The sequence below is a fragment of the Delphinus delphis genome, chromosome 6 (genome assembly GCF_949987515.2).
Source record: "Delphinus delphis chromosome 6, mDelDel1.2, whole genome shotgun sequence".
Lineage (NCBI taxonomy): Eukaryota > Metazoa > Chordata > Mammalia > Artiodactyla > Delphinidae > Delphinus > Delphinus delphis.
Genome location: NC_082688.1, coordinates 89,026,633 through 89,042,997, shown reverse-complemented (window position 1 = coordinate 89,042,997; position 16,365 = coordinate 89,026,633). Strand labels below are relative to the sequence as shown.

Genomic DNA, 16,365 nt, shown 5'->3' with positions numbered 1-16,365 from the left:
TGTATAGGTCATTGAAAATTATGAATTTCATTACCTATGGCTATCTTGACTCATAAATAAAATTTGCCACTTCTCAGCATTTTCTATTCTATTTGTTGTCTGATGTTATCTATCTAGACTGTTTCAAAGACTTTGGGATCATCTACATGGTTTTCTTTAGTTCTTGGTTCCAGATTAAAAATAAAACAATGTAGATTTTATTTTGACTCTTTGAGCATATGTTTTGACTACAACCTGCTAAATGAACTCTTCCTAAACATCTTGATGTAGGCAACTTATTAAGCAATTGATTTGGAATAGAATTGCAATTTCGTTAACTGGAGATAATACAGTATATTTCTGTGAGTTTATTGTAAATTCAACATGAAAAACGTGCAATATTATTCTGCTTTCTTCCATGCAAAGGGTGAAATCAAAATTGCTGTTTCTATTGAAGATGAAGCCAGCAAAGACCTGCCTCCCGCCGCCCTGCTCTATAGGCCAGTTCGTCAGTATGTTTACGGAGTCCTGTTTAGCTTGGCAGAAAGCAGAAAGAAAACTGAGAGACTTGCTTTTAGAAAGAACAGACTTCCACCAGAATGTATGTACTGTAAAATCCATTGTTTGTTTTCCTCGGTACCTCGTAATCTCTTGTGCATTTTTAAAGCATTAGAAGGATCGTAACTGAGTTCGCCCTGAGAGTCCCCACATAAAGGAGGTGGGCTTCACTGGGGCTCTTAGGAAAGGAGGACAGGCCACGGGCTGTTTTCCTCAGTAACATCCCAGCAATGGTGTTCATTCAGTAAAATGATAAAATAGCAGGTTTATGCTTTAAACTGAACGTTGATCTGGAAACAGTCCTGACGATTGCTGTCCTGCTGTGGTTAGCATGTCCCAGACAGAGCAACAGCAGTGTCTGCTCTGCTGTCCACGAGATATGATCCACTCTTTCCAGAAGTCAGTGTTCCTGGGGCGGTCCCACCAGCTATGCACAGGGCCACTTCTGTGCAGTTGATGTATTGCTGCACACATCCCTGAAGCTGAGAGGGGACTTGTAATGATTTCCCTCAGAGACCTCTGGCTGATCAACTCTGGGGGTGGAGGGAGAAGTGGAAAGACAGAAAACGTTTGAAATTTTGGCAAAAGTTGAGGTCAGAGTGTTCCCTCTTCTAGTGAGCCAGTGTAATTTGGTGGGGGGGGGGGAATCGTGCCTTTCTGTTCTAGGTAACCTTATCTACTAATGTAGGGAATGTAAAAGTCACTGTATATTTAGTAAGAAATATAGAAAAGTTTCACAAAACATGCAGTCTAAAATAAGAATATTATGAAGTGTGGAAATTGTAGATTACTAGATCATCCTCTAAACTAAGGATATTTACTGATAAATCACCTTCTTGTATGGCAGGTCAGTACAGTCCTGGTAACGTGGGTGAAGCTGACCAGTTCAGGGACAAGTGTGGGAGTGGGTCTTACCTTTGGAACTCAAAACTAGAGAGATTCTCCAATGCTAAAAACTCAGTACTATAGATTCCTAAGGTTTCTATTTCTAATTACTATGACACAATTGTGATTCTGTAAGCCTTTAAAATGAAGCAATCTGTCACTACCCTTACTTGAAGATAGTCGTACTGAGAGTGGCGTATATGACTGTAGCTGGAGAAGGTGATGCCGGCTCTGCAGGGCCACCTCTAGCTGATACTTCTGCCTTGATCAGGGCTGTAGACACCATGTGAATACCGAGTGTTGTCAACGGACACTCTTTTCAAAGGCCCAGTACGTTCCGGATGTACAAATCCTCATTCTTTTCTCACGCTGTGTGATTTATTTGCTCAGAAAAGAAGGACCTTTCTAACTTTGCACGGGATTGGTCAGTTTTCTGTGCTGGCCCACCCAGGCCACCCTGGCTCCACAGCTGTGACGTCCACTTCAGTTCACCTCCGTCTTCGTCCCTATAGCCCCTTGGGTCTCTGTTGGGCATAGAATGCTGAGTGCTACAGGGTCCCATGCAGCCCCACTTCCTGCCGTATCCTCAGCTCCATAGCACCACATTGGCTTTCATGGTGAAAGGCTGTTTCTTTCATTTGCTTGTTTGTTCCAGAGACATAGTCATCTTTATGCAGAAACTCCTCAGGAGCTTTCAGTGATCACAACCTGGAGACCCTCAGGTAGACCCCAGGTCGGGCTCCCCTTGGCAGTGTTCACAGCTTCATACAGCAGCCTGAATATGGCTGGTGTGCTCTGTTCGTGCCCTCAGCAGTGGGCAGTGTGCATCCCTCGTGTCTGGTTCAGGGAGTTCTGCGTCACAGGTGAGCTGCAGGTGCCAGGTGCTCTCGGGAAGTCAGAGACTTGGTCTGTTCTGCCCTGCTGCCAGTCTGAGGCTTTAAAACACTGTGGAACACACAGCTGGCAGCACACAGCATGCTCCACTCCCTCATCAGTTAATTTGTACCTGGGTGGTACAGGTGTCTTACTGGCCTGGGAAAGGCTGGCCTGTTAGCAGACAATAGGGGAAGCAGAACCCAGGGGAGAGTATTAACTAAATGGACCAACATCCTCTGAACGTAAGCAAGAGAGAGGCACATTGTGGTGAAGGGCTGAGTGTGCAAACCACACCATAGGGCCTGATGCTGACAGGGTCACTTTGCCTGTAGCAGGCTAGTTTTGGCCGGGGCTGGAGGGCATGGGGAATGGCATGATCAAGAGAAGAAGAGAAGAAGGGTGGTACAGTCTGGGTGACTCAGATGAGCTCTGTGAGGCTATGGATGGAGGTGCCTTGACCTCATTTGGAGGGGGGAGGCACAGGGGAATACAAAGGAAAGGAGGAGAAAGGTGTACTAGTGTGAGGTGGACGGGGGAAATGTGAGGTGAGTGGGAGAAGGCCGTAGCTTCAAAGAGAATTTGGCAGGCATGTCTTTTTCCTTTCCTCCTGCCTCCACTCCCCTCCCCACTCCTCTGACTTCTTTTTAAGGATGGGACAGACACAGTTGTTTGTCACCGCTATGTTACTTTTGGCTAATGGGAAACACTGACTCTTATGATGCCGCTGATATAGGTTTCCAAGCTTGCAACATCTACTAAGTGACTATGCATTTTACTATTCTTACCGAGAAAATGCTGTAGCTTCTTGATGGTCTGGTTGAGATGGGAAAACAACAATGTCTGATCATGCCAAAAAGAGCATTTTCTCAGGAGTTCTTGGTTGACAAGATTTGAAAATATGTTGAAATCTTGTTTTACCTACACTTACTCTTAGACCATATGTAGATGAAACGAAATCAATGGCACTTTGCAGGAGATTCATAAACCACGTGAAAGTGCACCGTAAGGTCCTTGGGACAAGTTTGTTTTCCACATGCCCACTGACTTTGCCTTCTACTTTGGTAGTCTGGTAACCAAAACCGAGCTATGTGGGTTCCAGGTAAACCCACCTACTCAAGTAGGTGATGCACCTGCCTCTGAATGTGAGGGTTTTGATCTAACATGGCTTCAGAATGCTGTGCGTACATAGGCGTGTTCCTGGTGTGGTCACTGTGACCATCAAGAGTTTTCCCAAGAGGGCTTTGTTGTCAGAACTAGTCAAAGGACATATTGAAGTCTATAGGGTTGTTCAAAAATACTTAACTCTCATTAGATATAAGACATGTATTCATTTGGACATTAGTTTCTTGCTTAAGGCATATGATAAAATGTTCATAATCTACAGTGAATTTTCGTGTGACTCACCGAAGTTTCATTTTTAAAGTCATTATATGGTTAAAGTAGGATATCTATAGTTGGATCCTTAAAAAATTCCAGCCTTTGAATATCATACTGAATTACATGCTGGCAGTTTATTTTTCTGTTCTTTTCTGTCCATTTCTAGGCTCTATCATTTTGCTTTTAGGAATTTAATAAGAATACTTGTTTTATTGTGGCAGCATGCTACTGAAGTCACTATTGTGGAATTGGAAATCCTACCAGTCAAATCAGAAGACTGCTGACCCAACACAAACAGATTCACCCAGATGTGTTGGATGGTGATGGTGGCAGTTGCTTTGGGGAGAGATGGGAACAGGGACCTAGCTGTCTCTGTAGCTGCTGGAATAAAGGCTGGGCCTGGAGACAGGCGCCTGGGTCTGAGCCAGCCCTGGCCTCGAAGCCTTTGTGTGTGAAATCCAGATGGCGTGGCTGCCTCTCACATGCACTTCTGCCCTGGAGTCAGCTCTGGCCTTTAGTGCCCTATTGACTCTTCTCCCTGGGGGCGCTCCTCAGCCACCCGGGCACTGGGGTTCCCCCAGGTACTCTCCAATGGTGAAGGGGCCAGAAGAAAGGGTTCAGGTTCTAAAAAGACTACAGGATAATGAGTCGCCTCATCTATAGCTGAACCGTTAAAAATCCAGGAAGTGATTTGTGAATTTAAAAATTATTATCCACTTAATAAAACTGGCTTGTTTTCTGCAAGTCTCTTCAGTACCTCAAAATTAAGTAAAAAAAAAACGCAGGCTTGGGAATTCCCTGGCGGTCCAGTGGTTAGGATTCCCCTGCAGGGGGCACGGGTTCAGTCCCTAGTCAGGGAACTAAGACCCCACAAGCTGTGCAGTGCAGCCAGAAAAAAAAAAAAAAAAAAGCAGGCTTGTAGAAAATAGATGGGCATAAATTATAGACACGTGCGATGTAGTTATGGAAATAGAAAGCAAGTTTATATACTATGTTTATATTTAGTATACTTATGCTATATTTGTATTTCCCCATATTCTCTACTTTTTAAACTATCAAGAAAAGCCAAAAGGAACATTGATTTCTTTTTCCTGGTCTACTTTGCTTTAGAAATTTTGTTAGTGCCAAATAATTGGGACTGCTAATTGAAAATAAATAAGTTAAATTTGTTCATTGTGAATTACATTATAAAACAGAATACTATAGCATGACCAATATTAATTAGTGTGCTGTTTCAATATGTGTGAAAATTGGTTATCGTTATCATTTTTTTCTTATGATTTTATGAAGGCTGTTTATGTATTAATCTGAATTTCTTTATCCTTCAAAGCTTTCCAGAAGTAGCATTAGCAAACTGCCTTTTCCTCACAGAACTTTGAGCAGCTGAGCTCAAGAGACAGCTGTTGGGGAAGGCACTGTTGTGTGACAGGCAGTGTTTGATGGTACTCTTTTGGATTAATGTTTATGTCATAGTTCCTTGAGCTTCGGAGTTTCTAATATAGTAGGAATGATATAAATGGGAAAAATGAAGACTAGGAACAGTGTTTACCACATGTCTGTAACACCATGTTCTGTGTGCCCCGTGGCCTACTGAGCATGTATATGTTTGTGGAGAGTAGGATACCCCCAGGCTCAGATATGAAAGGTTTAAGGAAAAAGTTCATAGTCTTTTACTTTTGAGAGTCGTGGAGGGTGCTCACAGATGTGTCAGCATGAGGAAATGGGGGACTAGCTAGTTGAAACCCCATAACCTGTACACAGTGCTGCTTGGTAGTTAACCAGCAGTTTTCCCCATTGAAAGGATTGACCAACTCTCACTGCACCCATTTTTCTGTTTCTGCCCTGATACGAAGGAACTAGAGTTTTGTTTTTATTTATTTGTGTGGTTTTGTTTTTTTTTCTATAGCTCCAGAGGAGAGCTCAGGGAATAAAACAATGGCTCCTTCCCCAGATACACACACTTGCACAGACACAGACCAAAGGGTCCAGTTGGCCATAGTATTGGAAGTTGTCTCCGTCTTTTTCCTTACCTGTAACCATATTGTGTGTGTGCTACAACTCTCACTCCTAAGCCCTTATAGCAGGCACTGCTAGTTGCTCATGGTGCTCTGGCACTGAGCTTAGAGACATACTTCATCATATGGCACTATAGGCAGCCACTACCAGTCAGTTGGAATAGGCTTACAAAATGAAACGTTCATTATTCCTGGTCTGGGATGGATCCCAAATTCAGCATTCTAACAGATTTCTAAGGTAGCTGGTTGTCGTGTGTGTAAGTATGAAAATAGTAGATGATTAACGTCTGATGGAAAACATTGGGTTTTTACTGACAGCTTAAGTCTTAATAGTGTTTTATGTCTGGAAATTGTATTTGAAGAGGTACTTCCAGTAAAGAAGCTGCATTATAAATTTAGCTTCCAGTAATACAGAAAACTTGTGCCCTGGAGTTGTTTTTGCCAGTGTAAAAATTCAGTTTAGTTTCAGGTAAGGAAGACAATCTAATATTCAGTTGTTTTGAAGTCGTCCACTTGAAATCATGAGTTTTCCTGTCAGTAGAAAAGACAAGATAAATATTTATTGATGGTGACACACAGAAAATTTATTCATGGACAGTAGCTAACCTCTGGGATTCTCTTATTCTTGTTTTAACAAGGCAGCATGAACATGTCTTTCCAAAAGGGTGCCTTCACAGAGAGAGTTTTATACCCCAGTGCTCTTGTCTGCATGCACTTGGAGTGTTCTCATAATCCAGCCGCCACGTACCATCTGGATAATCCCTGTATAACCAGTGGGTTTTGCAAAAATGATAAGAGCCCAGGTTACTTGCTGTTAGCTGGCTACTTTGCATCTGCTTATTCCTGTGAGCTGAATCAGAGACCGAGCCTTCCCTCCTGGGCAGCAGCGACTCGGGGAGAAGCCTGGAGCCAGAGGGAGAGAAGGTACCGTGTGTGTACCAGCCACCCCAAAGGGCAAGCTTGTAACACAGAGGCTGCCATGTGTCAACCCGAAAATGGGATGTCCCTTGGAATTCATTAATCTATAAAACACTAACCTTTAATTAATCTAATGTAATGAGCCTATACAACATAAGTTGATCTCACACAGTTGAAAGCACATAACAGGGGTACAAGATGCCTTTGTGTTTCCTCATCTGCATTGTGCAAGAGAGTGAGTCGTTGGCCCCTTTTTTTAGTGCCTAGTTCCAGGGCTGGGCCAGCGTAAGGCAAATGAGGGACCCAGGCCTCAGAATTTAAGGAGACCCTTGTTCTCACACTGGCACGTGGGAGTTGGCACCTGAGCCCTGGGTGCCTTTCCTGCCTCACCCAGTGCACACTAGGTGCTCAATAAATATCTGTTAGGTGATGGGCCAAAGGTTCCACAGCTATTAAGTGGTGGTATACGCAAAAGATCTCCAAGTTTTCAGTTTAAAAACAGATACATGTTAAAAAAGTAAAGCAAATTGGAAGCATCTTTGCTTTTGGAGCAAAGCTTTTTGTTACTGCACATTTATCTTCTCTGAGAAAGACATGTATTTCCTAAATTAGATATGAGCCATTCTTGTCATGACTAGTGCAGATAAGCAACAAAAATGCTTTGAATATGAGAGGAAGCTGCTATATCTGATGCCTCCTTTACAGCTGCAGTCTCCCCTGCCCTGTCCTGTGCTCCTGGTGGGTATGGACTGCATGTCCCTGCTAGTATTGGGGCAGTCCTTTCTCTAGGACATGGGAGTTCATGAGCATCAGCTGGCGGTCCTCAGGCACGAGTGTGCTCTCATCTGTAGCCTATACAGGCTGAACAGGATCTGAGCACACAGCATCATGCCAGGTAAATTCAGGCATACTTAGGTCCCTCAGAGCCCCAGCTAGTGTGGACAGCTGTCTAGGGCAGCTTCAGGGAACACGCAAGTGAACAGACACACTTGTGAAGGGACTGCTGGTACCTCTGACCTCCACTTATCCTCGATGTAGGACATGGAACATAAAGTATGTATAGGTCTAAGCATTCTGAACTTGAGAATGAAAATCTTCCACCAAAAATTTATTTCTAGAATGAAAACAATGTAATAAAATGATTGCTAAAAATTATTAAAGAGAGACAAGAGCAGAGCTGACAAAGGGGAAAGAAATAAATGGATGAAGATGAAGACAGCTTTAATAAGAATGCCTCTTTTGAGAAAACTCAAGGGAGACTCCTGGCACTATAATCTGAGTTTTTTAAGATGCAGTAAACTTATGCCCTGTGTGCATGCGTGTGTGGTGGGTGTGTGTGTGTGTTTGTATTTTGGGGGAAGAAAGTGAGAGACCTTAGATTAACTAGGTTATTAACCCAGATTAAAAACCAAAGATAAAATCTAATTAGTTCCATTAAATAAATCTTTGCCATCAAAATGAAGATGTTACATAGAAAAAATAGATTTATGCATTTTTGCTTGGGGGGCATGAAAATGAACTTTGTGAACTGACCTAATAGAAACATAGCATACTGGTTGTCTTGTAACCTCCTTTCACCTGTTTTCTTGGGGCTGACAATGTGCCAGCCTCTCAGACTGTAGTTGGGACAAAGGTGGGTGGGGTGTGCTGCACCTAGGAGGGCCCTGCGGTGGTGACAGCCACCCTCTGCATACGGGTGGGCATACGGGTGGGCGACACGTGGAGCTGTGCGCGCTGGAGGTCGGCAGGAATGGGGGTGAGTGCTAGATTGTGAGTCCGAGGACAGGGTCTGCTGGACAATGGGGACCTTGTGAGTTTGTGTCTGGCACCTAAAATATAGATAAATTCAAAGACATGTATTTATATATACATGTATATCTCTGTTTTGACTTGATGGATTTTAAAACAAACATTTTAAGTTAAAAAATTTTTTTTAACATTTAAACACTAAGATATACAAATGTAACTTAAAGGGATTTCCCAATGACAAAACAGTTACTTTTTTGTAAGGAAATTTTCAGAAACTGTCTTGACTTGTACCCCTGCTCAAGCAGCCTGATCCTGGGAGTTGGGGTCCATGCAGAATGGCTGGTCATGGCCCTCCTCTGCAGCACACTGTCACCTGACTTGACTGGGGTTGATTGTGCAAAAGCTTGCTTTTCCTGTTGCTAACAACTGTGTATATCCAGGTATCTGACTTCTGAAGTTCTTCGTGACATTGGAAGAGACAATTGTCTTGTCTGATTTGTTCAGACTTGGGGTGGAGCTAGAGATGAACAAGTTAATCATTTAATTTTGTCAGGATTTGGGTTCTTCACAGTCTTGGTTTGCCTCAGGTGTTACTTTAGGGAAAATGAGCCCAGGGAGGGGGTATGGTTATTTGGATATAATTGATGTATCCAAGATCACATTAGAATCATAGCACCGTCCTGGTTTCTGTATCAGCTGTCAGCCATGTGAGGGGAGGGTGGGGTATGCTAGCAGCTCTCTGGGTCAGGGGCTCCATGGGGCCCTGCTTCAGTTCTGATGTTTATTGACCAAAGTGAGCTATTTGTTACAAAATTCACACCCAGATCTGATGAAATTGTTTACATCAATGCACTTTGGTGAGAATTTTTAACATATTTCTCTGCAGTATGCTTTATCTCCATTTTTTTCCTTCCCCCGTCACAGTTTCTCCCTTAAGTTATTTGGAAATGATGTGGGAAAATGTGCATGTTTGTGTGTTTTAAGAATTAATTGATGCTAATAGTGGTAAGACTACGGTGGATAAAAGGTCATTTTTTATATGAAATCAACTTAGAACTTCTTGATTTTTTTTGAAGTGAAATGGGGAATTTTACAGTTTGTCTTCAGTCTTGCTGAAGAGAAATACTGTGTGCTGACTTCACCTGGAATTTCAAAACATGGACTGTCGCTTCCGCTTGCCACTTTACTGGGCTTTGGGGATCTCGCTACGTGGTAGTTTGTCCCTGCCAATCTTTAAAATAGACTTCAACAGTTATATTTGTTAAAGTAGGAGGTCCTTAAGTAAAGTGGCTACCAAATGCAAATTATTTCTCAGATCTAATTAGTATGACATGTAGAAAAAGGTTCAATTAGGTTCAATAGTTCAATTTAGCTATCTAAATTGGATTTTCCATGGATTTCTGTGATAATCACATACTTTCTGTAAGTTGTACCCATTGTTATTACTAAAACTATTAATGGATTTATAATATGAAAACAAATTTTATCTAACATCCTTGATTTACACATATTAGTTATATGGGGAAATCTAGTTTGATTTGATTGAGAAGAAATTTATTGGTGACCGGACTGAAAATCTGAATGAGTCACCGAAGTTCATAAAGAACAAAATGAGGATTAGAGGTGAGGATTGATGACCGATGGCTTACTAATGAGAGAATCCGTTGTTATACCAGAATGACATCTCCATACTGTAATTATTAGAGCTGTTTGTTTTTGTTAGGCTTAAAATAGCTGAGATAGGGCATAAATGGTTCTCTGATTTTCCTTCCTGTAGTTTCACCAGTGATCATTAAAGAGTGGGCAGCTTACAAAGGGAAATCTCCACAAACCCCAGAATTGGTGGAAGCTCTTGCCTTCAGGGAGTGGACCTGCCCCAATCTGAAGAGACTCTGGCTGGGGAAGGCAGTGGAGGACAAGAACCGCAGAATGAGGGCCTTCCTGGCCTGCATGAGGTCAGACACACCAGCCATGCTCAACCCAGCCAGCGTGCCCACTCATCTCACGGTGCTGTGCTGCGTCCTACGGTAGGTGCTGCTGGCCGCTGCCTCAGCCACTGCGTGTTCTCTAGCAGGTGCTTGTACAAATGCCTCTCCAAGACGCTTTCTGTGTGAAGGAGGTGGGGGTTATTCCAGATGAATCATGTTGTCGGTTGAAGTTTGTCCTCATCTCATATTTTCATATATTATAGAAATATAGGCCATGTAAATGCAATGTGGATTTGAACTGATGCTATATAGTATGTTTATAGAATAGGTATATTTGATGAACCTGTATTTTATGTAAATATCATAATGATTTTAAATATAGTTTATCCTTTAAATGTTAAAGCTTTTGAAGGCTATTGGGGAACTATATTATGTATTATTTGTAATTATTCTTCAGGGAAAATGTGTCTCTTCTTCCTCCTTCATTTATTTAAGCATATGTAGATCAGTATGGACTCATGGTTATCTCTCTTCCTAGGGTTATAACCTGATATAACCTCGTTACTTGGTTGTTCAGTTTGTTCCAGCTCAGACCTTGGGAGTTCGTTCAGTGGCTCCTATGTCCCCTGTCCCCCCAGCATGTCCTTGCTTTCTGGCACCACAAGATGCCCAGGCTGTCCTGTATCTTCCCTGCCCTGGGTCCTGCCATCTCTAAGGGGCTGGCTCCTGCCTTGGAGAGAGGGGTTTAAAAACCTAGATGTGGGCACTCTGTGCTTCCAGACCGTCTCAGCCAATGGGCCACAGATGCCTATGTGGACACTGTTGGTGTTCTGGAGTTAATTTGAATTGGCCTGTATACTTGAATCAGGTGAATTGGTTTTTTGAGGGGTTTTTTTGGAACCAATTTCAAACTTAGGAAAAAGTTGCAAGTATAATACAAAGAGCTTTTTTTTTTTTAAATACTTGATGTTTAAAAAAAATACTTGTGATTTTCTAACAAACAAGGACACTGTCCTATGTAACCACAATACAGCCGTCAGGATCAATCAACATTAATACTTTATTTCTATCTTAACTTCAGGGTTTTGTTTCAGAGCCTCCCTTTGTATTTGGAGGTGAAGTCCCATTGGTCTTCAGCAGATGCTGTAGAGGGAAGAGCTGTTCCTCTGCTCCTCCTTGTCTCATCCATGCTGTGCATCTGTGCTCTGACCACTTGGCAAAGGGGGTGTCTGCCTGGCTTCTCCAGCGAGGCCATTCCGTCCCCCTCGTAACTGATACGATTTCATGGGAGGCACTTTGTGTAAAAATGCCATTCCTCCTCAGACTTCAGTGTATTTATATCAACATGGGCTCCTGGCTTCATCGATGACTTGTGGTCCACTACTGCTGTCATGTAATTTGGTACTCCACTGTCACCTGTTGGGCCAGTTGGGGGACTCGTCAGTCTGGCCTCCATGTGAGCACTTCTGTGCAGAGATTCTGACCTTACCGTGGATGCCCCCTTTTCCTAGCAGCCCTGGTTTCTAGTGATGGGGTCAGTATTGGACACCAGGCTCTTGACAGCAACTTTGCTGCTCCCAGACCTTCCCCAGTATGCATACAGGCACATAAACAACTGCATGTTTATAGACTTCCGCTTTTGATTTCTTCAACCTGGCCATCCTAGCTCTCCCTTCCCATGTGTATGGTCTCTGGCCCTGACAAACAGTGAGAGCCTGGGGCCCAGCTGCCATACAGGTCGTCACAGGCCCCAGCCCTGTGTGTCCCATCCCCCTGGGCTGGCCCCTTCTCCATGGTCCCCTGACCCCCACTGGGTCTCACCTGCTCCCTGAGGATGGGGGCAGAGCTTTAGTCAGGTGTTTCTTTCCTGAAGTTTCTTACATTCATAACAGACTTTAAGGCCAATAACTTATTTAGAAGCCTTTCCTTAATTAAATTGAGGTTGACTAAAATTAGCCTACTGTATCAGTTTCTTATCTTTATCTCCATTGAGGATTAGCTAGTGAGAAAGACTAGTTTTTTTGTTTTGGTTTTAGAATCCTCTTCTGGTTTCCTCTGATGGAGAGTTCATTTTATATTAGCCAAAACGTTAAGATTAAGACTTTGGGTGCTCTAAGATCAAATTAGCGGTAATAATTTTGGTTACTTTGTTTGTGTTTCTTCCGAGTTTAAAATGATGTGTGGCCTTTAATCTAGTGGGTGGACAGCTAACTGTCTACCGTATACCTCACCCGAAGGTCCCACTGGGCACTGAGTGAGGATGATGTGTGCTGTGCCTAAGGCTTGTTTGGCTGCCTCTTGGCCAGAAGCAGCCGTACATTAGTGCAGGACAAGCCACTGCTGTGTTGATGTGAGCACAGTGCTCACATTATTTCATGCTCCTTGGGGTGGCGGTGCCTTCACGTCTTGTCTCTCCATGCACTGGGCCTCTTGGGACACTGGGTTGCCTGGTGGGTGCAGACTGGACAGTGTGACCAGACCCCACTCTTTTTTTTTATATATATCTTTTGGGTTTTGTGTTTTTTTTAACTTTTTATTTTATATTGGAGTATAGCGAATTAACAGTGTTGTGGTAGTTTCGGGTGCACAGCAAAGCAACTCAGCCATACATATACACGTATCCATTCTCCCCCATAACGCCCCTCGCATCCAGGCTGCCACAACATTGAGCAGAGTTCCCTGTGCTATACAGTAGGTCTTTATTGGTTATCCTTTTTAAATGTAGCAGTGTGTACATGTCAATCGCAAACTCCCTAACAATCCCTTCCCTCCACTCTTCCCCCACTGGTAACCATAAGTTAGTTCATTCTCTTAAGTCTGTGAGTCCACTTCTGTATTGTAAATACATTCATTTGTATAATTTCATTTTAGATTCCTCACATAAGCAATGTCATACGGTATTTCTCTTTCTCTGTCTGACTTACTTCAGTCCGCATGACAGTCTCTTGGTCCATCCATGTGGCTGCAGATGGCATTATTTTATTCTTTTTAATGGCTGAGTAATATTCCATTGTATATATCTTCTTTATCCATTCCTCTGTCAATGGACATGTAGGTTGCTTCCATGTCTTGGTTATTGTAAACAGTGCTGCAGTGAACATTGGGGTGCATGTATCCTTTCGGACCATGTTTTTCTCCAGATACATTACTGGGCCCCACTCTTTGTCTTTGTGGCCCTTCCTTGGCCATTACCCCCAGAAACAGCTATGCTTCTTTTAGGCACTGTTCAGATGGCCTTTGGAAAGTCCTTCCAGATTTCAGGATTGTCCTGGTCCCTGTTTTTATTTTTTTGGGTTGTTTATAAAAAACGTGCTCATTTTAGAACTTGAAAAGGTTAATAAATGCAGCTAGTAATGTCTCATTTCACCAAACCTCTTCCTGTGCTTATCTCTGTGGTGTCGAGAAGCTACAGTGAGTGCAGCTCAGGTTCCCTTGTATTTGCTACTCTGGTGGAAGCCAGAAGACATGCTTGGTTGTGCAGACTGTTGTGTGCATTATGGGCTTGGAGCCATGGAGTTTCCCACTTGGAAAGACTCACAGTTTCAGATCCTGAGGAGGAGGGGCTTACTGAGGCGAGGTGGTTGGGGAGAGATGAGAGAGAATGGCTTATGGGGCCAGTCTTGGGGATTTGGGGCCAGGACACCAGTAAATGGGTTGGTCCACTTCTGCGAAGAGAATTTGTTCTACCTTCATGAGTGTTTTGGGCCACAGGGACAAGCAGGTAAAGAAGGATTCCCTGCATGGCTTCTGTTTGATTGATGGGTATGACCTGCTGAGAACATGGGGTGAAGAGTGGGAAGGGCATGGAGCAGGGGTTTGTTGGGGGGAGCGGTGCAAATGAGTAAGAGGGTTGGTGTATGTCTCCAAGGGCCTGCCAAGGACAGGCTGTGGCTGGGGCTGTGGCCCAGTGGTCTTTCTCTGGCGAAATTGCAGCTGTGTGACAAAGGTCTGCTGAGGATGGGGGAGGGGGCAACAAAGGGCAGAGCCTGTGTCCCAGATATGGTAAGGCCCTGTGGAGGCCACACAGCATGACCCTTGGCCTTGATGGCTGGGGTGGGGCAAATGTCCGCAGTCACAAGGTTGGGCTGTCATCCCAAAGGCTCTCCCCTTCCTTTAATCTTTTTTTTTTTAGCATAATTTCAAACTTGAAGGAATTATAAGATTAGTACAAAAAGTTGGTGGCTATTCTTCACCCAGATTCCCCACATATTAACCTTTTACTGCAGTGGCCTTCTCCTCTTCTCTCCATGTGTCTGTGTGTTTGTCCTTAATCCCTTGAATGGAAGTTGTGAATGTGATACCCCTTTACCCCTAAACTCTGTATGTTTCCTAAAAAAACAAGGGCATTATCAAAATCAGAAAAATAATACTAATACATCTGATCTACAGATCTTACTCAGATTTCTCCTATTATCCCAATAACATCCTTTGTTAGCAACAAAATCTTGCCTTGTGCTTGTGCTCAGGTGCCTTGTCTCCTCCAATCTCAGGCAGCTTCTCGTGTTTCTTTGGGTTGATGCAGAGATGTTTCTGAAGAATAAACACTGGTTTGTTTGCAGACCAGGGACCTGCAGATCATACGTCTTTTAGACAGCATGTGAACTGATGCGTGTGGCTGCTCCAGGAAATTGTGTTTAAAAACAGGCAGCCAGCCCCTGGGTGCAGTTTGTCAACCTCTGGGTAGACTATTTTCTCCGTCTAGATTTGCCTCTGTTCCTTCGCAGTGAGATTCCGCTTCTGCCCTTGGGGCAGGCATACCCCAGCCGGGAGGTGGTGGTTTTCTCTATGCTTTCACTAGTGATATCAGCACCCATACAACAGCAATCAGGAGAATGGGGGAAGAAATGGCAGTCAAATCTCTAGAAATCCTTGTAGTGAAGATGAGGAGGGGCCAGCATCTGAGCAGAGGTTCAGTGTGAGGGTGAAGCAAGCGTCCAGAACAGAACAGAAAGCAGCCTTTCCCAGGGTACAGCTGAGACCAGACAGACGAGATCCTTATCCAAGACAGCTTCTGAGAAGACAGACTGAGTTACGTTCTGGAGGAACTTAATAAATACAAGAAGGGAGATAGAGGGCTTGAGCCCCCAAACAAGTACAGGCTTTTCCAACACCCCAAGGAGCATACCAGGGTCCAGCTCCCCATCTGTGCCAATAGGAGGCAGACCACGTTGGTCCCCCAAGTGATGTGGAGACCTGCTTCTGTTCCAGCTTCCGTGCTTCTAAAGGGTAGTGAGAGGAGAGGTGACGAAGGGGGAACTGCAGATACCCTCAGACTTCCACGGTAGGAAACTTAAGGCCCGACCCAGGAAGAAGACATGGAAAAGAATGTCTAGAGAAAACTGAGAAACACAAAGTGATTGAAAACACTGTCAGTGCACAGATAGGAAGAGCGTGAACACGTGAGATAACCAAGGGTCAGTTTTTGCTGCTCTCACCTTTGCCCCTGACTGCAGTGCCATTGGTGCCATCCATGTTCTATGGTATTTAAGCTGTCTATCTATGTACATGTGTATCTTTATGAACACACTTCATACTCTTTCTACATCCAGAAAGTCTTTCTGAGGACTTACATTGAAAAAGAAATAAAGGGTGACTTTGTTAAAATGTAAATAGAAAGCCAAATGGAGGAAGTGGTAGGTATTCTAACCCAAAAGGCTTTTCATTGTTGCAGCTGAACTGACTGCTGAGAGTCTTTGTTGCCAGAAAAACCAGGAAAGATCTTAAGAAAACCAGCCTGTCCCCCAAACAATCTTTTTCTGATTCATAATTTTTAAAGAAACGTCTAGCCTAGGGCTAGGGGATGAAGAGGGGAGTTAGTGTTTCATAGATCTGCAGGATGAAAAGAGTTGTAATGATGGATGGTGGGAGGATGTCTGTGCAACACCGTGAATGTACCTAATGCCCTTGCACTATCCACTTAAAAATGGTGAAAGTGGTAAATTTTATGTTATGTGTATTTTACCACAATTTTTAAAAAATAAGAAAGAAAAGCGTTGTATAACATGGATACTTAGGCAAAGAACATTGTATATTGAGCAAAATCTTTCCACAATAATTTTTTTCAGAGAAAAGTAGGGAGA

At 43.4% G+C, this 16,365-nt stretch overlaps 1 protein-coding gene across 2 annotated transcripts in view; it reads left to right on the top strand.

The window, feature by feature from the left end:
- Positions 1-16,365, top strand: part of FAM120A (family with sequence similarity 120 member A) — a 104,914-nt gene that overhangs the window by 67,188 nt on the left and 21,361 nt on the right. For both annotated transcript variants that reach the window (XM_060015031.1, XM_060015030.1), the window contains exons 10-11: positions 406-580; positions 10,135-10,384. In XM_060015031.1, the coding sequence (XP_059871014.1) occupies positions 406-580; positions 10,135-10,384 (425 nt within the window). The remainder of the gene's footprint in view (positions 1-405; positions 581-10,134; positions 10,385-16,365) is intronic.